This window comes from Strix aluco, chromosome 13, assembly GCF_031877795.1.
Source record: "Strix aluco isolate bStrAlu1 chromosome 13, bStrAlu1.hap1, whole genome shotgun sequence".
Taxonomy (NCBI): domain Eukaryota; kingdom Metazoa; phylum Chordata; class Aves; order Strigiformes; family Strigidae; genus Strix; species Strix aluco.
Window position 1 is genome coordinate 10,776,726 of NC_133943.1, and position 26,211 is coordinate 10,802,936.

At 45.4% G+C, this 26,211-nt stretch overlaps 1 protein-coding gene across 1 annotated transcript; it reads right to left on the reverse strand.

Moving 5' to 3' along the window:
* Nucleotides 1-264: 264 nt before the first annotated feature.
* MSX2 (msh homeobox 2) lies at nucleotides 265-6,966 on the reverse strand. Its single transcript, XM_074838452.1, has 2 exons — nucleotides 6,004-6,966; nucleotides 265-2,347 (listed from the first exon to the last, which is right to left on the reverse strand). Exons 1-2 carry the CDS (start codon nucleotides 6,356-6,358, stop codon nucleotides 1,923-1,925), a joined length of 780 nt encoding a protein of 259 aa, XP_074694553.1. The 5' UTR covers nucleotides 6,359-6,966; the 3' UTR covers nucleotides 265-1,922.
* Between the last annotated feature and the right edge of the window lie 19,245 nt (nucleotides 6,967-26,211).

Sequence of the window (26,211 nt, forward strand, 5' to 3'; positions counted from 1 at the left end):
CAGAGGCGCCTAAAAGCGGTTGTTAAAAACAAGGAAACCTCATAAAAGGTTTGGCTTTCGACTTTGAATTGTTGACTTGCAATTCACCTTCATGTGCTGCAAATTTGGCTTTAATTCAGATTCAGAAAGGGGAAATAATCATAAAGGCAACCCAAACATTCCTTTGAACTTGACCCAGCAGTGCAAAACACACACAGAGAGAAATTACTTTTTAAAGAACTCCAAACACTCACAGACCCACACGCGATTAAACATGTTTTTTCTTTTTTAATTTAATTCGAAATAAGAGATAAGAAATAATAAATCTTCAATAAAATATATAAAATTGTACAAGGCATCCCTTTCAAAGGGACTTTCCTATAATGGAAGATTGGGGGTGAGGGAAGGGAGAAGGGAAGTTCATCTATAGTGGGTCCCAGGTGGCGACAGTGCCTGGGTCAAAACAAACCAAAACCAGCAAAACCTCGTGGCTTTTTTTTTTTTTCCTTTTCGTTTTTCTGCTTTTTTGTTTGTTTCTTTCTTTCTTTTTTTTTTTTTTTCTTCCACAACAACACACTAAGAAAATAAATCCAGGAGAAGCTCTGCCTTCAGTGCTCCACAGCCTTTGGAGTAACTTTCTCACAAAGTTTAGCAAGAGTAATACACATAATACAATAGTTATAAGGAGAAGCCTGGGGAAGATATTGCCAGCACTTGGGGAGCTCCCACGGGGACAGACAGGTTACGCAGTCTCTTGGCACCCCACCGTCCTCCTAGTAGGGTTGTTTGTTTTTTTGTGATACCTGGATCTCTCTTAAGGCCTTGAAGCATGAGTCACTTGTATTGGCATCCTTAGCAAGGGAAGGAGAGGAAGACTCAAGGGGTTCTTCTATTTAATACAGACTGCTGCAGATACTAATAAAAAACCCCAAACATCTCCCAGAAGTGTTCAACAATCCTTTGCTCACCACCACTGTGGAAACAACCGTCTTGTTTCCCCAGAAAGCTTCCTTCCCTCTCTCCTGGTTTTCAAAGAGCATTGCAGAGCCAAGATTACCTGGTTGTAGCCAAAAATTTCTAAGCATGCCAATAGGAAGAGATAAAGACCAGACTGCCTAATAACCCTCCCTTGCACTTTACCTCCCCTCACAGTGCTTTACAAACGCTGAAGCTATTTATACAAATAAAGGCATTACAGGAGCCAATGGTGGATGAAGCTGTGCTCTACATTTAGGGGCCCTGATGCTCATCTTGTTGCAAACATCTGTCAAGGTTCGGGATGCAAAAATTTTCCCTACCCCCAGAAATGCAGGAACTTGCTGGCTCTGAACTTCACTCAGACTCTACTGGGTCTAGTTTCTATTTACACGGTGTCTCTAGCTAAGGGCTCTGCTTTCTTAAAAAAAAAAAAAAAACAAAAAAAAAAAACAAAAAAAAACCAAAAACCACCCAAACAACAAAACTTTGATTATACCTTTTTATTTCCCTCCCCCCTGCCCCCATATTAAGTGATGGCAACTCAGAGTGTGGGTTTAGGGCATGCACCCCTCTTACTTTAAACACGCTTTTGGCCCCATCAGGAAGGCATTGGGAAATCTCTGCCTCCAGATGAGATTGCTTTTCCACCCATTCTTTTTTATTCTAGTTTTACGTGCACTGTATAAAACCCCTACATTTGCTCAAATGTTTTTTATTTTTTTGTTTGTTTTTACTTTTTTTTTCTTTGATGATCAGACTCTGAGTGCTCAGAGCACTCTCAGAAGACACCCAACCCGTAGCATACAGGATGCCTTGCTTTGCTAATGCAAACTCCTGTACGCTCAGGATGGCGGATAGAAGTGTGCAGAAAGAACGGCCAGTACTGGTTGGGGTACTGCCTTCTCAGGGTTGGACACGATCCACCAGGAAGTCTCTCTCACTGTCACTTTGTCTTTCTGATCTTCTTAGGATAAGTGGTACATGCTATATCCAACGGGAGTAGCATAGAGTCCAACGGGCGGGATAGGAAGGACAGGTCTGTGAAAGGGGTAGGAAGTTCCATACAGTGAGGCAGCCTGGATGGGAGAGTTGATGGGGAAAGGGAGGCTGAACCCCGACGGCAACATGGGCTTCGCTGCCATTTTGAGCTTCTCTAGCTCAGCCTCCTGCAGTCTCTTGGCCTTGGCCCTCCGATTCTGGAACCAGATTTTGACCTGGGTCTCTGTGAGGTTGAGGGAGCTGGAGAATTCGGCTCTCTCGGCGATGGACAGATACTGCTTCTGGCGGAACTTGCGCTCCAGAGCCAGCAGCTGGGAAGTGGTGAATGGGGTTCGGGGCTTCCTATTCGTCTTGTGCTTCCTCAGGGTGCAGGCTGTGGGGCTCAGGTGTCCTGCAAGGAAGGGAAAGGCCGGTTATCACAAAAGCAGGGAGACCTGGGTGCTCTGAAGAGATGTCGCACTTGAGAAGGCTGGGGTGGGAAGGGAGCGTCCTGCCAGGTGATACTCTCAAAACGGGACACTTTTTGCAAGTGGCTCTGAAAATATTTTTCTGGCCCAACTTATGTTCACAGGACTTCAGCAGATGGCTGGGGAAGTGAAATTTTGCCTCTGATTTGGAAAGGACAGTTTGTAGGCAAACAGGGCACATAGGATTTGCAGATACACATGCAGCAGATGGCTTTAGGAGTTACATCATAGGGGTCTAGAGCACACAAAATAGCTGTCTTGGTAGCTGCAGAACTGGAGGAGTAAGTCCAGCAAAGCACAGGACAAACATATATGCAAAAGCAGAAGATTCATAAAAGAACAGTGGTGCAAGAACCAAGCCCAGCACAGTCCCGCTCCAGGATTTCTCCACCAAGAGCAACAAGTCAACCCTATCTTTTTTCTGACAGCTGAAGAAGTGGGTCTGATAATTTTTATGGTTTAGATAACTGGGAATTTTTCTTGCAATTTCTTCTTTGAGAACAAGTTTTTCCTCTGCTTAATAACTTTTCAAGGAGTATTTTCTGTTTTTCAACAAGTATCAGAAAAAGAAGAAAGCCGCACACTTTTCATTCAACATTTAACTTTTATGACGTTTGCCAATTAAAAAAAGAAACCCACAAAGCTGCAGCATCTGTAGCCAATACAAGTCAGGAAATCTACTACCTTTTGTGCTTGCCTTATAACCCCAACCAGGTTAGGCACACGTGCCCAGGATGGCACATGGCTGACTTGTCTTCAGATTCATTTTGCATTTCGCTAATAATTTTGCAATCCAAAGAATGATTAAAAAGCATGCAGCTGACTTCAAAAGCTTAGCAATTTGGCTATGTTTTGGATCACTCCCGGGGCATATGACAAGCCACCCTGGCTCTCCAGCTTGATACAGAAAATGACACACAGTCTGTTCTGAAGAGGCTGCTAAATTTTGTACATGCTGTAGAGTCTAGTTCAAACTCTTGTCAGTACTTGCACGTCCTGTTTTCTGGACCCCTCTCACTTTCCTCTTTTATTTTTAAAAATAAACTGGACCAAGAGGCTGTTTAAGTGCATAACATGCAATTAAAAAAATCCCACAAGGAAAGTGTTCGAAAGTTCAGAAAGGAATGGGAGAGAACAGCTACAGCGAAAAAAAGTTAAGCTTCTCTTCTTACTCTTCTTCTAGACACTGAAAGCAAAAAATAAAGCCCTCTTAGACTTGTCAAATACCATCTTATGATCACACGAGGGCATTTTAATAATTAAGGTGCTCACCGTGACAGTTGGTTCACTCCTAAAACTACACTAAATTCAAACTACACTAAATCGACCCTAAATTCACTACCGGTCACACCACTATCTCACTCCGTCTTTCAAAGGCAACCTGTTTCTTGAAGTGGAGCTCTCCGAAGACCCACCTAAGGGGGGGTCCTACTAGGAGGGATGGGGTTCACAAGGGCGACGGTCACTCCGGGGATCCCCCCCTTCCCAGCGCCTTCCCGGCTGTCGGCTTAGCCCGACCCGTCCCGACTTCTGCTACGCACGGGGGAAACCGCAAAAACATGCTTTTAAATTAAATCCCGGACAAATATTTTCCCCGGAATACACTCAAGCGTTCATGAGCTTCTTCCCTCCCCATCCCCCAAGCGACTGCCAGACTCTGATAAGCAGCAGGGACCGTCGCCACCGCAGACCCTGTAACTGCGTTTGTGCCCTGCCAGTCCTCAAGCACTCTCTGCAATTATTTGTTTCGCTGTTTTATTTCTGTTTATCCTCCGTTTTCTGGCCAACGTCGGCCAAAAATCATCACTTGGAGACGGTTCCCTTTCCATGTTGCTCAAAAATCTAACTTTTACAGCTCTTTCCCCGGTTCATCCCACCCGTCATATGAATAACAATAAACCGAGGAGTTGCTTCTAATGTCAAAACCCTCCACGGACAGACGGGCTTTTTGCGGGAGAAGCGGTCATTGCCGCTTGCTGTCACACCAGCTCCGAGGGGGCCGAGCACCGGGAGGTGGGAAATCAGGAAAATGATCGAGGCCGAAGGACCTTCCCTTCCCCGATCATCATTTTTCTTCCCAAATCCCGCTGAAATCACCGGACCTGAACTCTCAGCTACTGAAGTTCTTTACAAAGCTATTTTGCAGATCTCGCGAAACACCGATTTTAATAAAGGGAGGATTTTCAAAGGGAAAAAAAACCGGTATGGGGAGAAGATTAGGCCTTGTCTAAGTCTGGGGTTTAGGGCAGCTTTAGAGAAGGGGGTCCGGGTAGGAGCACACTCCTCTCTTCACGCTTTTCCAGGATACTTGAGCATACATGAAAATCGCAAACAGAAGCTGCGTAGGGAGTGACATGGGTGAGCTGCTTTCCTCCCGGCGCTTCTCCCAGCACGTTAGAAATCAAATTAATTCGGGGTAATCGCAAAGAAAAGGAAGCGGTTGAAAGCCAAATCGAAGCGATTGTCAAAAAAAAAAAAAAAAAAAAAAGGAACTGTAATAGCACTAAACTTCCTTCTTGCAATATTAGGTTATAGGAGCAAATTCTGCGAGACTGCCCGGCTCAACAGTTCGCGTCTGTAAAGTCACTAATTTAAATAAAGCAGAGCATTTAATTTACATCAGGCAAGTTAGGGATGCGTGGAGGAGAGCGGATCGATCTGCTAATACAGGTGTACAGCCGCCAAGGCTCTTGGCGATGGGAAGGCAGAAAGCCTAGAGCTGCCCGGCTACGCTTTTCACCTTTTCCTGAAGGTAGCTTGGGGCTTTTATTTTTTTAAAAGCAATTGGGTTTTTTTTGTCTTTTTGTAAAAGCGATCTCACCGAAAGCGAAATGCAGTTCAGAGCAGACACAGCAGCGCGGCTCGAACGGGGTTTAAGAAGTGACCTGTCACCTCCGGATCGCGTGTCCCTAAGGCTGTGGGGACGGTGCCGGGAGAGATCGCAGGGGCTGAAAGGGTCAGGGCCAGCTCGGGGAATTTTGACAGGCTGCATGCAGCGAGGGAGGGAGAAACAAACCCCCTGCCAGGAGGGACCGCGGCGGCAGTCAGCGCGCAGAAAGAGCGCAAGGCTGGAAGGGACAATTCCCGAGTTTAAGGGATTGCTCTGCAACGTCTGGGGTAAGGGAGAAGGAAACAAGGAGAATTTCCAGTTCTCGTGGCAACGGGATAACATAAGTGGACGAATTGGCAGCCGGAGAGCCATGTGTCGGGAAAAGGAGCCAGTCCGCGGTAGTCCCTGATCTTTCTATGGTTTTAAAAGCATTATATATTTATATACACACGTATAATAATATATATAAATATAGAACTGTATAAATATATATATGAAGAAATATGTAACGTACATATAAAAATCACACACGTAGATATAAGTACATATATAAAATATAACATATATATGTATATATCTAGGGTGCTCCTGTGCATCTCGGCGCCCGGGGGACAGCGCAGCTCAGGGGCCGGGGCCGGAACGGTGCCCGCCTGCCCACGGTGCCCGCCTGTCCTCGCTCCCCGTCCGCCAGCGGCTCCCGCGCAGCCCCCGCGCAGCCCCGCGCAGCCCCCCGCCTCCCCGGCCACTCACTTGGCGGAGGGGAATATCTCCCGGCCTCTTGGATCCAGGACGTGCCGTCCTCCGAGTTCTCCGATTTGACCGAGGCGGTGTCGAAGGTTTTTGTAAGCGCCCCGGGGGGGCTGTGCGCGTCCCGGGAGCCGTGGCCCGGCAGCAGCAGGTTCCTGGAGGTGCCCACGGCCGCCCCGTCGGCGCTGCCCCCCGCCGCGGCCAGCGGCAGCTCTTTAGGGGGTTTCTTGTCGGACATGAGGGCTTCCACGCTGAACGGCAAGCTGGACACCTTGACTTTGTGGTGCTCCTCGGCGCTGGCCGCCGGGCCCTCCTCGTCGGAGGAGAAAACCTCCTTCGCCTTAGAAGGAGAAGCCATCACGGGTGCGGAGGGAGGCTGGAGCGGGGCCGCCCGGGGAGCTTCGCTGCGCCTCTGCCCGGCCCTGCGCGGGGACTGCGCGAGTGAGGCGCTGCGGTGCCGCCCCCCTTTTTTCCCCCCTCTGGGGGCTCCCCGGCTCTTTCCTCCTTTGGGAAGTGGAGTAAACGCCCCGCGGGCCAATCAGAGCCCGCGCTGGGGCCTGACGTCGCGGTGTGACTCATGCCATTGGCTCGGGAGCGGGAGGGCGGGTAGAAACCTTTTTTTTTTTCTTTTTTTTTTTTTCAGGGCTTATTTGTTTGGGGTGTTCCCCCTCCCCCCGTCCCCTCCGAAATGAATTAGGAGTTAATGACACGGGCAGCCAGCGGAGCTGTGCTATTAAGGAGCCGTCCAGGACTATAATCATACCAAAGCAAGAAAAAAAGCCGCCGGGGTAATTAAGGCTGATGATTAGGCGAAGAGGAAACTTTAGAAGATCGCGGCTCTGCCTCCTCCCGCCGCCGGCCCGGCTCCTCCCGGCCCCCTCAGCCGCGGCCCCGCCGCCCCGTCGGGTACCGCCGCGCCCCAGCCTCGCCGGCCCTCCCGGCCCTGGGTCTACCCGGCCCCCGGCCCTGTCCCCTAAAAACGAGGTGTTTTTCCCAGAACAGGGGGGTAGGGAGTGCGGAACGCTGGACCCCTGGTCAGAGAAACGCCCTCGCGGAGAAACGCGGGCGCTTATTCCGCGCCGCTCATTTTTCATCCGAAAAGGGTTTTTTTGTTTGCATTTCCTCAGCAGCAGGACCGAAGTCGGGCAAAACCACTCTGCAGAGATCTGTAATTATTATTTTTTTCCAGCGTCAATTACACACGTGATGAATAGATGAGCTTTAATAAATTAGGGGCATGCAGCCCTTAATTAAGAGGCATATCAAACCAGTACTATGAAAGCAATTCTGTCACTTTTTCACTTCCTACCAGTGGTATGAATAAGGAGTATCCTTTAAAAAGTGTTTCTAATTACCGCGTGGATAAAAGCAAATACATATTGTTCTTTTCATAATTATTTTAATCTTACACCAGGCGTTATTTCATGCTGTGCCCGCAACTTTCTCTGTTGTTTGTTTGGCTTTTTTTTTTGTTTTTGTTTTTTTTTAAAAACGTCCAGGAAACATAGAGTTTGGGAGCTGGTTTGGTGTTATAATTTATAACTGAGACTCTAAAACTAAAATACTCTGGGAAGGCAGCTGTGCATCTGCCCAGGTCTGGGGTTGTGTGCCACAGCTTTTCGCCCCAAGCCCTGACTTCAGGCACAGCTCAAAGCTGCATGCTCAGTCCTGGGTGGCTGCAGGACTCTGCTCCCTGCACAGTTTTGGTTATATCCCTTCCACAAAATATGCAGGATTTCACTAGCTCATCTTGTGCTCGATTTGGACTTCTGATTTTCCTGACGGCCCATGCATCAGACTTGGAAGTCCCCAGTCCTGCTAACACAAATCATGACTTCCCACTCCCTCTGTAGCCTGGGTGACTATACCTTTTACTAGAGGACAGTTTGGGAGCTGATTCTGGGAGAAAAACTGGTCCAGTGCGGATTTTCTTTGGGCCGTGCTCCTCTGCCCAGGCCAGGCCAGAGAGCATCTCGAGGAGGGGGCTGTATATAGTAGCCTGTGCTGGGCCCAGGGGTCCCCCTGACCCGTTACAGCCTTGGTCATCAAACCCCCTGGTCAGCCAACAAGTACCTGAGTCAGCCCAACCCTGACAGCATCTCCCCTGGTGCCATGGATGGCAAATTGGGTCTGGGGCATGTGATTGCTGTGTGGGAAGGAGTGTGGGAGGACGTGTACGAGAAACCATGTTACAAAACCCCACTCATCAGTGGGGCTAATTGTAGGGTTTGCACACTCATTACTTACTGCTAGCAGTGTTACTGCAGACCTCGATGGGTTAAGGATTAAAGGAAAGCAAAGATCTGCAGAGAGAAGTGATGCCTTTCACTGCCTCAGCCCAGCTAACCTTTCTGAGGCAGCCTGCAACATTTCAGGCTACAGGGCCCTGATTCAGGCTTTTCTTCAGGTGTGAAAAGAGTAGTTGATCCCATAAGATGGTACCTAGCTGCTCTTGCTATCCCCAGTTTGCCACTACTTCCCCACAGAGCTCCTCTCTACTGAGAGACAGTCGCAGAGAGATACAGGACAGCAGTCAGCCAGCCCCGGCCTTGCAAGTTCTGCGGCTGTAGTGGGGTTGAGTTTGTCCCTCTTCTGCCCCCCTCCCCTTCCTTTCCCTTCTCCATGCTTCCTGCACCGTGACAAGTAAATGAGAATTGATGGACATGCAGGAACAATGCATGTGTGTCAAGAACAATGCACTGCCCGTGGAAAGCCATTGTGGGGCTACTGAAAATGCTACAGATAATTATACCGTGCTCCCAAAGTCAATGCCCGCTGGAAGGGCGCCTGGGGAAGGAGAGCTCGCAGGAAGGCAGGTCACAGTGACACTGATCACATCCCTTGGGTGCAGGTTCTCTCCCTGGGTGCCTGGCTGTGGCCTGGGTGTGCAAGCTCACACACTGTCCCCGTGGGCTTGGGGTGGCTTCTCTGTGCTGCTATCCTTTGGGAGGCTGGAGGAAGGAGGGCGACCAAGGTATAAGCTTCTCTCGACACTGTGAAGCACGGAGCAGAAGTTGCGACATCCAGCCTGGTTTGGCTGGCTTCGGGTGCTAGAGGGGCGCCTGAGATAGCAAAGTGTGGCAGGGTTTGCTCATGGCGTTTCCCCTCTTCGGCGTTAGCCCATGGTGAGATTGGAGCATTTTCTGTCTAAAGTCTGAACTCGGAGGTTTCTCTCCTCCCTCACCCCTCCCCTCCTTCATCCTCCTCCTATGAGTTAAACATAGGAGAATGAAGCCCCACACGGCACTGAATGCCGGGATGGAAACCTCGCCGAGACAGGGTTTGGAATTTCTAGGAATTAAGGCTTTCCCCCTACCCAGGATCTCACAGCGGCCGCCCAGCCTCAGACCAGCAGGGAATTCTCCCGGCTCGGGGAACCGACGTGAGTCCGGGGGCTTTCCCCTGCGTCGGGCTCCCCCCTCGTGTCCCCGGTGAGACCCCGCTCCCGGGGAGGGCGGTCCCGGGGGCTCGGCCGTCGGGGATCGGTGGGAACCGCCCGGCTCTCGGGGCGGCCCCTCCCTGGGGCTGTTTCCCAGCCCCACGCCCGTGTGCCCCCCAAATTCGAGCCGCCGTCAGAAACCGCCTCACAGAGCACGGCCGGTTCCCAAAGATGCCCAGAAAGCTCCTAATCCCCCCCGTGCCCCCCAGCCTCCCCCCGTCCGCCTCCGGCAGCATCAGCCCCCGTGAGCCGGGCGGGCTCGGGGCGCCCCGGTCCTGGGGCTCTCAGCTGGAGTGGGACGGGGAGGGAGGGAGCGCAGGGGGAGGAGAGACGTTGCAGACAAACTGAGGCTGTTTTGCAGGCGCCAGGAGCGGGAAGATGAAAGGGAAGCTCCTGGGGGAAGTGGCTGTGCCGTTTGACCGGCTCCAGCAGCAGCAGCAGCGACGGCCCGTCCCGGCCAGCTCCGCCTCCCGCCTCCCCCTTCCCCCCCCCCCCCCCCCCGCCCCAGGCTCCAGGCTGCCCCTCGGCCCACCTCCGCCTCGCCTTTCCCAGCCCGGGGGCGGAGGGAGGCGACGGGCCGGCACTGCTGCAGCATCCTCGCTCCTGTATCCATCGGGCCGTGGGCAGCATCCTCACCACGAAATGCCGCAGGATAATTAGTCTGTGATAGCTGGTGCTGGTGAATTGGGGCGGGGGGAGGGCTACCCAATTTCTCCAGCCCCCCCCCCCCCAATCGGTGTAAATCAGGAGGGAGCCTATTCGGATCATTACACGAGTGATGTCCTGTATTCCCAGTCCACGCAAAGCACAAGCCCGTGTCCTTTACAAACTACTGGCGGGGACAAAACGCCCGCGGGCATTGGGGAGCGCGTTTAGTCTCCGGGAGGGACAACCCCACAAGCATTTCCCCCTCCTTTTATGATCGATTTGGTTAATAAGCCGTTTTCTAAAGAGAGGAGTTTTTTTAACGAGTCACCGTGAGGCTGGCGTGTGGAAGTCCTTTAGGAAAGGAAGATAAGGCTCCCGATTTGACTTAGAAAGAAAGGCAGGAAAATGGAATCAGAGTGTGCATCAGGTCTAAGTTTTACCCCGAAACGAGGTGTACGCCGAGGTAATATTTGATGTGTCAGAGGTTGGGAGATTTTTGTCTCATCGCCTTGTTCCAGGTGAGACCTGGAGCCAAGAGAAAGGCAGTGTGATCATAGATATTACCGCATTTATCTCCAGACGCTCGAAAGGAATTAAGAGGAGCTGAACATCAGAGCTTCCGAGGGATCGGGTCTGGTTACCGGCGCTTCCATCCAGATCCTCCTCTTGAGCCTTTCGGACTCTGTTTCTGCAGCCGTTTTGGCTGATGGCTGTTGGCTGCGGAGCCACCTCCCGGGCGGCTTGCGGGGGGGGACCTTCCCCGGAGCATCCCCCGGGGGGGACACACATGTCCCGCGGCCCCGGGAGCGCGGGGTGGGCGGGGGGGCTCTGCCCGCCCTGCGCGGCGGGACGCGCAGCCCCGCTCGGCGCCCGGCTCCCGATGCGCGGGGAAGGTGGGTGCGATGAAGCAAAGTTGCGCTATATTCGGTGCGGGAAATGGGCAGTAAGTGCAATCACGCGTTATAATTGTCCTCTGTGTCACCCGACAATGGTTCCTATTTATCGCACCGGTGTCATCCACTCGTTAAGACAGTGAGTGCACAATGAACCGTGATTATTGCATAATACGAGCGTCTCCTTTCCCACCAGCCGAGGGTTGTTCTCTCCCTCTCTCTACGCAGGTATTTAATTTACGATCAGATATTTATTCTGTTTGGCAAGAGGCAGGGGATAGTTCTGAGAGATCAGATGTCTTCCTGCTCAAAGCAGTTAACAGTTTTGCCCTTAAGGATTGAAAACGATTTTTTTTTTCCGAGGTAATAACTTTTTAAATAAACACATGGGAAAGCTTTGAGGGAGGAAAGCGCTGTTAGAGAGGTTATATTTACATGCAGAAAACTCGCGATCAAGAGGATCGGATGGAGACTTGGTTTTCGGAGGCGATGCACAGCCCCTCGCTGAGAAGAGCGGGACTCCGGGGTGTGCCCGTGGCCGTGTGCGGTGACAGGGCTTCCTCAGGCGACCCCGGGCCCCAGAGTGTCCCGCTCTGTCCTGGAGACCGGGGCCGGACCCAGGTTCCCTCGCAGCTAGAGCAGCCGCCGCTGCTTCCTGAGAGTGCAGGATTGGGCCCCGAGGAGAGAAACCCCGGGCACCTGCTGGCGTCGTGCCCCTCGGAGCCCGGACCGTCCCGAGCCGCCACAGAGGGACACCCCAAATCCGCCATCGAAAAAATAACGTGGGCAAAATACCATTGGGGTTGACTCCAGTCAAGTGTAGGGACGGGCGCCCCGTCGGCCCGAACCCCCGCCCCGTCGGGGGCCGCAGCGACGCGTCCCCTGAGAGCGGTGCCCCAGGGCGGACGGCACGAACTCCCCGAGACTTCGCAGACCTCTTTTCTTTCTTTCTTTCTTTTTTTTTTTTTTTTTTTTTTTTAAGAAGGAGAGAAAGGGGAAAAAAATTACGATCTATGACCTTAAAACTTTTTTTTTTCTTTTTCTTTCTTTTTTTTTTTTTTTTTTTTTTTCCGGGCTCTGTCTTTCCGTTTGCAAACGGTTTCTATCGAACTTGCTGCAGTGAATTTTAATTATCGCACACACCTTCCTGCTTGTCTGGGTTATGAATACATGAAAATGATTCACCCCAGTGCGGAAAATTATGTGTGGAGAGTTATAAACTAAGAGCTCCTGCACTGACTTAGATTCAAGCACCCGATTATTCCCAGAGACTGCCTACGCACGCCCATCTCCCTAAATGAACAAGCAGCTGGGTTCATTTTTATATGCGCATTTTACTTTTATTTGTCAGTTTTCATATACATTCGTTTTCGATGCTTTGCCTGCTTCCCTTCACCAATCTAGGAAATATAGAGGAGGTGGGAGATGGGAAATATACTAAATTATTCTGTGTTCAAACGGAGCTCCTATAAAAATCCTATTATTTATGCAGTATATGCGCAGTGTGGAGATATGTCCCACGCTTGATGCAGTTCTCGAATTACAATTATCTGCTGTCAGTTATTTTTTTCCCACTCAGCGTCCCGTCTTTATTTTCCAAACCTATCCCGAGCCCCCTGAATGATCGCAGCTTTGCGATCGTGCCGATTGTCTCCCGTAGCTGCCCATCTCCTTCTGATTATCCAGGCTGATAGAATAAACCAATCAATTAAACCGCTTTTGGGTTACGGACTTAGATTTGGTACAAATTGATTGTGAGCGTGCCTGACTCTGTGAGATCATCTGGATGATTTCTTTACTTCTCAAGGACAATTTCTTTAAAGAAAACTCAAATCTTCATCATTTTTTTTTTTTTTTTAAGAAAAATATTGAAATGAGATTAAGGACTTTTTTTAAAATTTTTATTTGGTAGACTGAAGGCGGGGACTGATCCATGCAGCTATCTAATAAAGCTATTTTGAGTCTAGTTTTAGTTCTGCCCGATGACTGAGACGAGAGATGCTTTCGGTGGGACCCAGCCCTGTGCCTCAGAGAGCGGCGATTTCAGCTCAGCCCCTCCCGGGTGGCCGCAGCAGCCAACCCGTCGCGCTCCCCCACGCGTGGCGCTGCGCCGGAGCCCTCGCGTGTCGCGCCTGCCGTCCTTGGCCGGTCGTGCTGGGTGTGAGCTCACAGCTGGCTGCTGCCAAACCCACGGGGTTCCCCGCAGGAATCTGGAGAGAGCTAAAACCCTCAGCCCAAACGTGCTTTTACACCCAGCCCTGTCCAGCTCATTGCCGGAGCTTTCTTACCCGGGGTGCGGGATGTGCGTGGGGTCGGCAGCGAGCGCCGGAGCGAGCACATTCCACTCCGGATTCCAGCCAGCCCTCCAAGGTTACAGGGATTTTTTTTCCTTTCCTTTATTTAATTACATTCAGGGCTGTTTCACGGGGTTCGCAATTACCCTGATTGCATTTCGAGATGATATTAGCTCTGCAGAGAATGCCATCAGGGTCCCGGCAGGCAGGGGTGGGAAATTTATTTGGATGCTCCTAATTCCTCTGTAGATTGTATCAGCTCCAAGTCTATTTAAGAAGGGCAACAATTTTTATTTGTGTATATATACGTATTTGCACGGAAAGTTGTAATAAGCAAAGCAAATCATACTTTAGAATATAACAGACGTTGGAAGGATGTTAATTTAGCAAATGATGACATTAAATCCATGCAACATTTTTTTACAGCTTTATTTTGCACAGCCTCTCAGAAATCAGAGAAGAATCACTAACTCATCCAGTTTGCAGTCCTTCGATCCCTGTTAGTATAGCTTTCCCTCTTGTTATGCATGTATTGCTGCTTATGTAAGGTCATTAGAAATATCCCACACTGTCTTATTTCCATAATTTCCCTCTGGAAAATAACCATCTTTCCAATGTAAGCACTATCTTTGCCTATGCACTTACAAAATAAATTTTAAACAACTTCATTTATAGCCTCTAAGGTAAAAAAAAAAGAAATTCTTTCAGTCTAGCTCAAGGTGGCTGCTTGCAGAGATTGTGAGGAGGGAGCACTTTCAGAGAGGGTTTGCCATCAGGACAGTATAGTCTGTTATATGGGTTTTTGCCTCATGTAATGGACTGACTCAGGTTTTGTGTGCTTTTTATTAAAAGACTACATTTTCTTCTGACTGCACAATCCCAATTGGTTCCACTGGAAAGTTCCTTGGACAGTAACTCCCCACAGTTCCTCATCTGTAAAAATCTCAGTTACTCTACAGTCAAATCAAATTGTTTTTTCAACAATTGGTTGTTGTTTTTTTTTTTTCAAAGTGGTGCTAACAAGACCACTATGCTCAGAGATGCTCTCAGTATTTAAGGATTTGGTTTGTAGCTGGACCCTGATCCTGTCAGTGGCTTGGCATTGGTCAGCTTCCACAACTGAGCTACATAACAATGTGGTTCAAAATATTTCAGGATGCAGGCAACCAGCTCAGTCTCGATTTCCTGAACAGCAGTGACAATGGTGAAGAAACGTGGGAAACACAGATTTGTATCAAGCAAAGACATTTTTGCAATGTCAGGGTGTTTGACCGTGATAATGGCGAGCTCTGGATATTTAAGGTTCAGTTAATAGAGGTTTTATTTCATTTGATTTACTCCAGATGGTTCTCAGCCACAACACAGAGACTTAGACAGCAACCAGAGCTCCAGCATGCAGGAGTATCTGAGTAATGAATTTTCATTTGGCCCACAACAGATAACAGCCTGGGCAACCCTTGGATCTGTAGCAGTTTGGATTCCAGAGCCATATGCTGCACAGGGGAAGGAGAGGGCTAGGGAGGGGGCTGCTGTTCTTTAGAGCCCAGTGAAAGGCAGATCCACGTACGCCAAGAAAATAATCTTAAAATTATGTTAACAGTTTTCTACACTGCAGAGGGATAAATCTTGAACTAACAGCAATCAGAAGAGTTTAGTCAGCCTTGGTCTGCAGTGATAATATTGGCTCTGCTTCTCCATCATTATCAGTGTAGGTCCATCAGAGCCAACCTCATTATGACCTAACTTCACTTCAATTATAACTGGCCTAATCAGCCCAAGGTCTAATATGTTAACAAAGGCTTTGCATGATTCAAAATTCCCACCAGATCTACTGGAGCATGACCAGTACTAGCTAGATTTGCAACACATCTCTGTGCTAACGTAGACAAAACAGAAAGATAAAGTATCCTTTATCTCTTTTGCACTTCCATTTGCGCTTTAAATCAAACATTTTTTTTCTGTGTGTAAATACATCTTTCACAAGTTTAAATTCTTAGTTTACTCAGTAAGATTTTGATTTCTTTGGTCATGTTTCAAATAGGTCAAGATTAAGTATATCCATGATTACAGGAAAAGAGGGAAAATGCCTTGCTGTGAACATCTACCACTTAGTAATAAAGGAGAAACTGGCAGGAAACCTTGGAAGTAATTACTAATGGTACGATTAGAGTTATTATTGGTGTGGTAGAATTCAAAGAGGGTAATGCAAAAGACAGATTATACTCAATAAATATGAAAGTTGCTGATGCCTTCTGGGAAACACTGGAAGCTTTTCTCCATAGCAACTACCTATTGCAAGTGTAACATTATTGTTGGTGATTATCCCTTTGCTTTTCTTTACTAGCAAAAAGGCCAGCATGTAAAATCAGATTTTGGTGTGTGTGTGTGTATTTTCCTTCTGCAGATCAGTTTGCAGCAAAATGCAAAGTGTTCTCTTTCAAGGTGGTGAATGCCAAGAAAAGCAGCTTCTGCAGGCTACAAACAGCACAGAGCAAATCACGGGGCATAGGTGTCCTTGATTTACCTTCATCATTCCCACTGGTGCTTGTATTCAAATGCAGAACATCACTGCAGGCATAGCTTGTGCTGCAGGGGCCAAAGGGTCCTAAAGAAATCAAAGGGCTCATTCTTGGTTTTGCATTGGTCTTAGCATGGGAAGAAAAGCAGATTAGACTAAGGTAGTAAATGCCCACATGAAATAACACTTGTATAAAGTGGCATCTGCTGCCCCTTCCCTCAGATCATTGTCAGTGACCCCAGGAGGCTGTTGGAAATGATCTATGACTGGTGCATGTTCTGCTCTGACCATCCTTGACTGCAGCGCAGCCCTGTACGCAGAGGTGTGCTGGCTTTCCTCGGCCTGGCTACACGCCCACAAGATGGGCAAGGGAGAAGGAGGAATGAGACAGCATGAGGAGCTGGAAGCACACCTGGAGAAGGACAGTTTCACCCTCTCTCTCTAGTGCTCAGGATCTCTTCCAAGCAGCCCATGGCCAGGGAGCAGGCTGTCTCCCCACTCACCTCTGTTGCCCCCACACTGGCTTTAAACACTGCCTCCAGCCCTGGGCTTGATTCAGCAGACGCTGGAGCACTGCCCAGGTGTGAAAGGAGAGGCTGTGAGTTCCCATCTTGCCTCTTCGGTGCCTTCCCTCCTGCTCCCAAGAGAAGCATCTGTCCTGTTTGTGTTTTCCTGCCCTTATTGCACCCTGGTTTCATAGCCCATGCTAGGTTACTCTAACTTCCACTGAAGGGCTGGCTTCACAATATGAGGAACAGAAAGGTTGCTTCCAAGTCTTCAGATCCAGTTCCACTTCTTTTCATTCCAACAGTTTTTCTTCAGTCCTTCTACCAAGCTATAGGCTGGTTCTTAAGTAGCATATGAACGGTGTAGGTTGCCCACTGTCCACTGTCACAGCAGAAGGATGACACTAACACAGAACCTACAGAGATGAGGGAAGAACAGAATTTTCTAACCACCACTGAGTGTGTGTCTCCATCAGAAAGGCAAATCAACTCTTGTCTCCTTTTCTTTTTTTTTTTTTTTTTTTTTTTTTTTAGGTAAAGGTTTCCAACAACAATATAAAAAGGCAGGAGAAACATGAGATCATCCAGTGCTGGATTTGAGAGAGACAGACACTCCTTCATGTGTGTATTCTCCTGCTAGCTCTGTGCAGTCTTTAGGGAGAAGCATAAATACTGAGTAATTTTATTAACTGGCTCTTCTATGGGCTTGTTCAGGCCAAATTTGGATTTTGTAAAACAAACAAACAGCATATTTCTTTTTTGAAATCAAGAATGTAAGAAAGTATAAACAGGGAGATATTAAGTTCTCCAATTAAAAGAATTATCTTATATAATTAAAATCCCCGCTACCACCTCCCAAATTCTGTGGTGCCAGAATGAAAAAAGTAAAAATGCAAATAACAGTAACTTTTTGACTTCTACAACCCAAGCAAAATGAATGGCTTGGTATGAGAGAAAAAAATCAGAAAGAGAAAAAAAAAGCAAAGATTGAAATTCCATTTTCTTGAGTACAGGTGTTAGTAATAATAAGGGAAATGTTTATAGTTTTTAGGCTGTTGTTCTACTGAAGTTTCTGGACTGGTAAAATGGAGGTCTGAAAAAAATTTGATCACCGATTAAATGGGAAAAACATAATTGTGCTTAAAGGGGAACACCAGAAGCTGATAACAACTTTTTCAGCCCTAAAATTTACTCTGGATATCAAGAGTAATGTGTGTTTGGTATCTCTGGAGTGATGTCTTAAAAATCATTTGCCGTTCTCTGAAAATGTTTGTTTTATTATCCGTGTTCAAGATAGCTGATGAGTTAAAAGATGGATAGTGCCAGGGTTTCTTTAGTTACCTCCAAACAAACTCTCTTTATATTCTCCGCATTATATCTTCATCAAACAATAACATACGAATCCTTGAGATCTGATCTCAAATATTTTTTTTAAAGTATGTGTGTGTACATCTCTCACTATACATGTATTTATAGCAACCGCACAGAAGAGAATCTCTGCTGCTGAGATCTCAAATCATTCCTAAAATTATAGACTTAAATTAAAAGCTGGTTAACACAAAGACAAGAGCATAAAAAGATTATTGTCTACCCTTAGTTTTATAAATCAGTGGTTGAAACAGAAACTAGCTGTGAAGCCCTGACTTCCATTTGATTGAATGACTTTTGATTCACATTTCCCACATCCAAAGCTAGATCTGTCTAAGTTAGTTGCAATTTGCATTTTAAGTCAAAGGAAATGCAATATCCAGTCAAATATACATTTCAATTGAAGTTGGTTGATTCAGTCTTGCCACCTGTAAGTGCTTTGAGCCAGCAAAATTCTCCACGGAGTTTGCAGGAGTGGTATTTAACTTGCATCATATGTGGCAAATTGCTCGGTGCAATTTAAGCAATATTAACCTAAAGGGAAAAGAAAGGTCTGTCACTTAAATCTGGGCTGACTCCTTCGTGCAACGTCGTAATTGGTAACTTTGCTTTCATCCTCCTCTCGTTTGTTTTGTCATGTTTGACAACGTACACATTTGAAAATTAATGGGTTAATCACCTGCATAATGGTTTCATACCAACCGCCAAAAGGATCTTCCTGGATTTTGTTTGCAAGTTTGAATAAGCATCTTCATTTGCACTGCTGGGAGAGCACCTTTATGAAGCTGGCTGGTTTCAGGAAGGAGAGCTACTTCTTCCTTTTTCAAATTCTGGAAATGCTAAAAACAAGTTTTCATTTCAAATTTTGCATTTCTCTTAACAACAGAATCAGTCAGTACCTATATGTCTGTTCACTTCATTGAGTCTGTTCTCCTTTAAAAATAAGATTTTTTCATCACTTTAACTATAGAGATGGATTCAAAGACACAATTTAACACGCAAAGTATCAAATACGACTTTCCAACACATTTCTAAGCATATTTTTATTAAAAAGTGAGATTAAAACATCCAAAAAGTTTTGGAAAAAAACCCCAAGCAAACAAAATCCAATACTTTGATGCTGGGAAAAGGGACATTATTTTAACAAATATTTCATTTCGAAAATGTCCAAGTAGCTCAGTGTAGCATTTTTACAAAATCTGTAGCACCTTGTGCTGACTGACAGGGCACAAGCTTCTGGAAACATCTAATTGCAGCTCTTCAAGCTTGTAGCTTATCACAGCCATTTGAATAGTCACTCTTATACAAATACAGGAGTAATATGATACCCAGCCTTACACCCTCAAACCATAAAGTAAACTTGTTTTTCCATGAAGCAATTAGAAGGATACATTTAGACATATCCTTAGAATAAACAACATAAGCATATCTGAAAACATTATTTAATGTTGTAACTTGTGGGTTCTTAGAATGACAGTTTACAGTTACTGAAATAGCAGAGAAAATATTGATCAAGACATACAGGGAACATACACGGGAAAGCCAGGGTCATGACCAGACAGATGAAGGAATTTCTATTCTAACCCGGATTTTGCATAATGATTCCCCTTCTCTGGTTTACAACCCAGGAGGGGGTAAGTGTCAGAATACAGGAAAACTCCCCACTATTTCACATGCTTCAGGCCCTGGCACATTTATTTGCTTTTCTATATATCTTCTTGAACTATTATTTCTGTTAATTAATTCATTAATATAAAAAACCTCCTGATGCCATATATCTGTTACAAAGGAAACAACCTCGTGATCTTATATTGTTTAATTCTGAGTTTTGCCTAGTTTACACGAGGAATCCATTGCTGTCCTTACAACCACACTAAGTCACCACTCAAAGCACCAGGAGTCCCTGAAAGCAGAAGTGGCAGGAGCTGGGATCTGTGTCTGCATTGTTCCTGCTTTGCCAAAGGTCCTGTCCTGACTGCTGCTGGGTGTCACCTCGGCCAGCAGCTTGTGCCGATAACAAAACCCATCCCAGACACCTCTGGAGTTAAGGAAGCACAAGCCACTTGTATTTTTCCAATGGCCTCTTAGCCAGAATTAATTTGGGGTCCAGCCTTGCAGTGGTCAGTGTCTTCTCTAGAAGGTATCAGGTGTCCATGCTGCAGACTTGGGGACTGGGTGTAAGAGCCCTGATCCTAACCTGAGCACGGACACAGGAATAAGCTGCTGCTGCATATGGAGCTATTGCCCAGGGTCTGTAAACCTCAGGGCACAACCCTTTCTGACTATACCAGCATCCCCTGCTTTTCCTCCTTTATCCCTTCGGTGAAGGTCATGTTTGCTGAAACAAACACAAAGCGGGTAAAATCTGCTTCGAAAGTTAAAGATAAGCTTCAAAAAGGCAAAGAATCTCAGCCCATTTATTATACCTCTCTAGCCAATGATGCAGCATTTCCACCCCCTTAAACCACTGGTTTTTTGCTTGCTTATTTGTCTTTTTTCAAGAATTTTCAGATGCCAGTGTAACCACAGTTTTCCTGTCAGAACTGCTACACTGAAACATCTTTCAGTGGATCCAGTGTACTCTGTAGTTTCTGGAGTTTATAACACAGCCATAAAAAATTGCTCAAGGCTGAATCTTGGCATATTAAGTGTCATCACAGAGGTAATTGCTTTTCTTTAAACACCTAGGAAAAAAAAAAAAAACACAACCAACATCTGAAGTTGCCAAAAGGCTATCATGTCCAAACACCTACACTTCCACAGAAGGTTTTCTTGGCTTTTATTCTAGTCTTTCTTTGCATTTTTTTTCCCTCTCAGCTGCTTTTGCAATTGAATGTAAGCATCAGAAAACAAGCCAGGTTATTAACCCACAAAAATGTGTCCATTTAACAAAATGTTAGGAAACACAATGACTAGGACAACGTGTCCTTATTGCACCCTTTTCTAACACAACAGTCTCTTGGCTATTAGAGGAGTGAGTAAAGCATGGGACTGAGGTTTGACTATGGCTCTTTTATTAATCCATTGTTAACTCTGACAACAGAAATACTCTCATTCAGTTTATTTCTTTAGTTCTTCAAACTTTGTTACATGTCAGTAAATTCAGATTTGCACAGATTAAGTCCTGAAATAAATCGAGGATGGAACCACACTGGATTTTGAGGAGTACTCTCTCTCTCCCAGAAATCTGCAAAAATTAGAGTGTAATTCACTTCTGAAAACTGCTTTGGGTTCCTAATTCTGAAAAAGCTTCCTCTAGCACTGTCAGCTAGTCTGAGAGATCCTAACTTTCAATTTGCAAATGGTACAAAAATATCTTCAATTCGAGGAGTTGTTTTGGCTATTTGGATATTTACAAGCTGAAATTGGAGGACTGTGAATGAATAAAATACCCTAAAATAAAAAAAACCCTGACAAAAAAAAATAGTAAATAAGTAGTAACCAAGCCAACCATTTTTCTAGTGTGTATTTCTGGTGTGAATTTCACCATTTCTCATAGCCTTTTGGTTATGGTTTTAGACATTTCATTTTTTTTTTCAGAAATCAGCCAGTCATGTCACAAATTGTTGTTGTGAAGCGTTCTGAACAGCTGAATGACCCCACTGTACTCTCTGCAGCCTGCATTAATCCGTCATGTTCTGGTTAATTTTGCGTGGCTGTCACTTTTCAAGTATGTTTGGGGAATGCTACTGTGTAGCTGATCTTTCATTTAATAGTATCTCAAGCTTGCCCTGTTTCTCGCATCCAAGCTGGAGCTCCAGCTGTCCCAGTTGTGCTATTGCACTGCAATAGCCGAGAGCGTGGTGCCAGTACTTCATTCCATCTGACTGATAGATATACTGCTGTCTTTAATTAATTTTTTTTAGTACGTAAGAGTTTCTGAGTTGAGTGATATGATGGTAGGAAATAATGTGGATCTCTGTCCATTGTTTTTAGGCTGTGATTTTGAGCATGAAATGTGGGTGCTATATGTAAAGAGGAGCACGACAGCTGTCATCTCCTTCTGGTGAGGGGTTCAGAGCATGTTGCTCCTGCTCCTGGTGGCTCTTGCTCTGCTCTTGTTTTTCCTAGGACCCCCTACAAGTATAAGAACTCCCTTTAGACCCCTCTTAATCCAGCCTGGGCCTCTCTAGCATTGCTGTTGCCACATTTGCCATGGTTGTTTGTCTTTTCCAATCCTTAAGAGATGGAGTCGTGGCTCAGGAATGAACACCACATCAAAAAGGTGCACATGAAACCAATACAGTTCTTTCCAAGAACGCTGCACGCTTGAATACAACCCTAAACAGTCATACCAATTAACATGCATATTCCAGCATTTCCCATAACTAAGTAAGAACGTCTTAGTCTGTCAGCACTTCAGGAAATTTCATCACCTCACTGTCCACTTCTTTCTGCAACTCATTAAAAAAACCAACACATTAAATCTCGCTGCTCTGCAGTTCTGACATGAGAACAATCCCTGGGTTTGTCTTTCCTTTGCTCTGGGGATTACACTGTACCAACTGCTACTTGGCAGTTTTAAGGCAAGAAGATACTTTCTCCCTTGTCCCAAAATGGTGATCTATTTTCTACAGCTACCCTTTACGGAGAAGCCCCATACAAAGTCTTCTGAAAACTCACCAAATGTCTCTCTGTCCCCAAACAAAGGATCTCCATTCAAATGTATTTGTTTACCATGACCTACATTTGAATTTCTCGTGAAGAAATATTGTAGTTAATACACCCATCTGGACAGGTACCAAGATGACACCACATTGAAGCTATGTCCATGGCACAGATAAATCAAGGGTACAGATAGTGGAGCCAGGGTATTTACTACAGCAGCACAGTGCAGAGGATGGGCAAGCTCTGCAGATGGCTTATGAGCTGCAAAGCAGGAGTCTCTGAGGAGGGTTTTGATGGAGGACCAGAGACAAACAAGAAGCCCTGCTGCATTTCAGAAGAAAATCAAGGGTTTCATGGCAGGCTGTGCATTCATAAGCAGATAGGTAGGTGAAAAGGAAAGGTAATTTTGTGGTTAATGCTGCGTACTCTCCCACAGGAAACACTAGTAAATTTTTAAGCTCTGGACATTGTCCCTTGCTTTAAGTAAGTCTGATGACCTCTCTGGGCCTGGGGTTGCCATGTATGAAATGGGAACAATTGTATTTTCTTCCTTCTACCCTTTGTCTCCCGATCCCCTGCCTGTTTATTTTAGCCATTATATGTTTGTACAGTATTTAGCACAATGAGATCCTGTTCTTGTCCCAGACCTCAGAGAACTCTCTAACACAAAGGTTGGATTAATGAGAGAGATAATAAACCTCACTGGAAAAAAAAAAAGAATTCTTGTCATTTTTGTTGGAATTCCAATAATGACCAGCTCTAAGCAACTAAACCCCAAGTGACTCATAGAGCAAGGAAAACATGCAGCAAGTTTTTCACAGTTGGCCTCCAAACATGTTGTGTTGTTTTTGTTTTTTTTTAAAACAGAAGCAGCAGCCCACTTTCCAAAGATCACAAGTCCCCTGCTTTCTGAAAGGGGAAAATAAAAAGACACCCTCTTTAGTGTAATCTGACACTTCCAATTCTTGGCATTAAGCTTTTCTTCTTTTTGGGGTTATTTGACATTCTGCTAGTGCTTCTGAGATGAATAATGTAAGATAAGTGTTCTCATCTCACGACACAGAAGTCAGTGATGCACCCTAGTAAAACATGACGTTTCTTGCAGGGACGAGTCTCCCACCTTATTGCATGGTTTGGAATTGGCCAGCCGTTGGGATCCCCCTCCGGCAGGTTTTCTCATCCTTTGTTGGGAGCAAGTTTTGACAACAGCAATGCTAATTGATTAAACGTTCTGATCAGAGATTACAGCTGAAAGAGAGATAACATTTTTATTTCGTTGTGTCTCTGAGAACATTAGCCTGTGAGGATCCAGCCACTTTGGCCGTGGAACTATATCAAGCTATATTAATTGACTTGCTTCCCCTTGCTCCTTTTTTTGTACTGAATCCCCGAGGTCAGGTATTTAAAAACTCATTTAGTATTTATGATACATCTTTCACTAGGATTCAGGTGGGGGGAAGTGTCTTTAAAAACGCTTTTGCAACTTTTATATTCCTTCTTCTTTGGTAATTTTTACATCTAAAGCCAGCTGGCATTCACAGTAGGTGTTTGGAAGCATAAACACTCTCACTGAAGAAAATTACATAGGTTAAGCTATGGCTAAGATGTTGGTGGTGAAAGGGGCTATGTCTGGAAGTAGATTTTCACAATTATTTAACTTACATATGGACAGATTAGCAGCATGCAAAAGTGAAATGAAAGGATCATCCTGTGCTGAGACAGAACAGAATATTCTTAAATAATGTATGGCAGTTAATTTGTCAGAATTTTTCCTTAAAACCTTTCTAAGGACTACAAAAATCAGGTGTGTTACAGGTTTCCAATAACATTTAGAGTATGAATAGGTGTTTTTTCAGATTAAATTAAATGGTGTAATGGGTGAGGGAATGGATGAGTGCACAGGCTCTGGGAACTCTTGCAATCTCAACCTGGCACTGAAACCAATTTCCTGTGGGTCTTGGGCATGTCACTTCTATTGCTTGGATATCATCTATAACAGAGAGAGTTACGTTTACTAATGGACAGATCTAAAATCTTGATTTTGATTCCTTTTCTCCTTTATGGACCATGTTTGTGTGATTGATATCTTTCAGATTTCAAGGAAAAATTACTGCAGAAAGTTTCCAAATCATGTTTCCTGAAGAATCAACAAGCTCATCTCTGCAACCAAAAAAAACCCACCAAAAAACCCCCAAACACACCCCACCTCCCCCAGCTATGATGTAATTTTTATGTATAAATAACTGATCATTAAGATTTTGGTTTTTTATTAGTTTTTGAAGGATGCCAAATTCATCTCACAAACACAGATTGATGCTACTACCGGAAGCGCAATTTGCACATAGAACTGTTTTCCTCACGTCCTCTGAATAATTTGCCTTTTTAGTTTCACAGTAAAATGAAGTGGAACTTTTGTAGGATTTCATGAATATAATTAGATGCTCAGCAGTGGCTGATACTCACATTGGTTTTTACATATTGATACTGCTAATCATATAATACTGTAATTTTTGTAATTTAACCCATCTATCAGCTTTCCCTTCTCTTAAAAAAGGGCCAAGATTAGATGATTAGAGAAAATCTTGTAGTCCAAGTATGTTAGCAGGAAAACTCTTCAGGAATGTAAGAAGGCATAAGATAACAGAAACATAAAAATATGCTTGTGAATAGAAAGGGTAATATTCAGGGCCAGATTTTGATCTTTATTACAGTAGTGTAAATCTGGAGTAGTTCCACAGACCACAGTTCAGTTGCTTTGACTTTGCAGCAGATTATAGATACACAATGTAAATCACCAGAGAGATAGCTTTGTATCTTTATGAGAAGAGGTGGGTTATAAATATATACAGATATTTATGCAAACATATGTGGCATGAAAACATCCCAATGGTTGTTTTTATATGAACATGTCCAATGTTGTTTAATGCAACCACCAACTCTGATGCCTCTGTGCTGATGTCTTCACCCCCTTGACCTCAGAGGCTGCACAGTACTACTACTACATTAACATTCAAGTAATAGCAAAGGGATTTTTGGCAGATTTTTTTTCTCCCTGTAACTGTGCTAGGAGAGAATGCCTGTTGTATATAAGCAACGCATCAAACAAAGTGTCAGATTATAAACTACATGTGAAACCAAGACACTGGTATCATTCTTACTGATTAATTATTTTATCTTTTTTTTTTTTTCCTTTTTTTTTCTGTCATGTAATCAGAAAGAAATCAAGCCTGATGTTTGCACTCTGTGCTCCCATGTGTTGACTCTAGTGATAATTCACAGTAGTTTTTAATTTTTTAATAAGTTCTCCCATCCAGTGTTCTGAGCATGGAGCTCCATAAGGAATTCCAGTAACTGAAGGTTCCCCTGCTTGATTGCAGCCGCAGGTATTTCAGGTGGCACAGGGCATGGGCATACTTGCTGCCCTCAGTGGCTACTGCTACTGCAATGCATCTGAGACTCAAATAAGCAGATGAACTATGAAAAAAGTGATACATGCATATGATACATGCATAGCAAGAGCCAAGAAGAGAAGAGACCTTGGATGTGTAACTATGACTGATTTTAAAAAAAATTTTGTTGCCCCAGGTTTGAGATATTGGCACTCCTGAAAGCTCTTCTGTGTCTCAAGCTGCTACAGTCTGTAAGGAAGAGGAGCTATTACTCAAAGATCACATACCTGCATGAACACTTGCATCACCTTTCCATTTCTGCTGTATCCTGGAAGCAGATATCCAGTGGGCCAGAAATCCCAGCTTCCTCCCCTTTTTCTATTTCCCCATTTGCTAGGAAGGACAAAATATTTGATGATATTTTAAGTTTTGCTGCCTGCTGCAGCAAACAGTATTTACTTTTTGCTTTTCTGGACTGTTCTTGGGCTCACAGGCCAAGTTTGTTTTGAGGACTGTATAGGTCTGCTGCAGGACAGGATGGCTGCAAG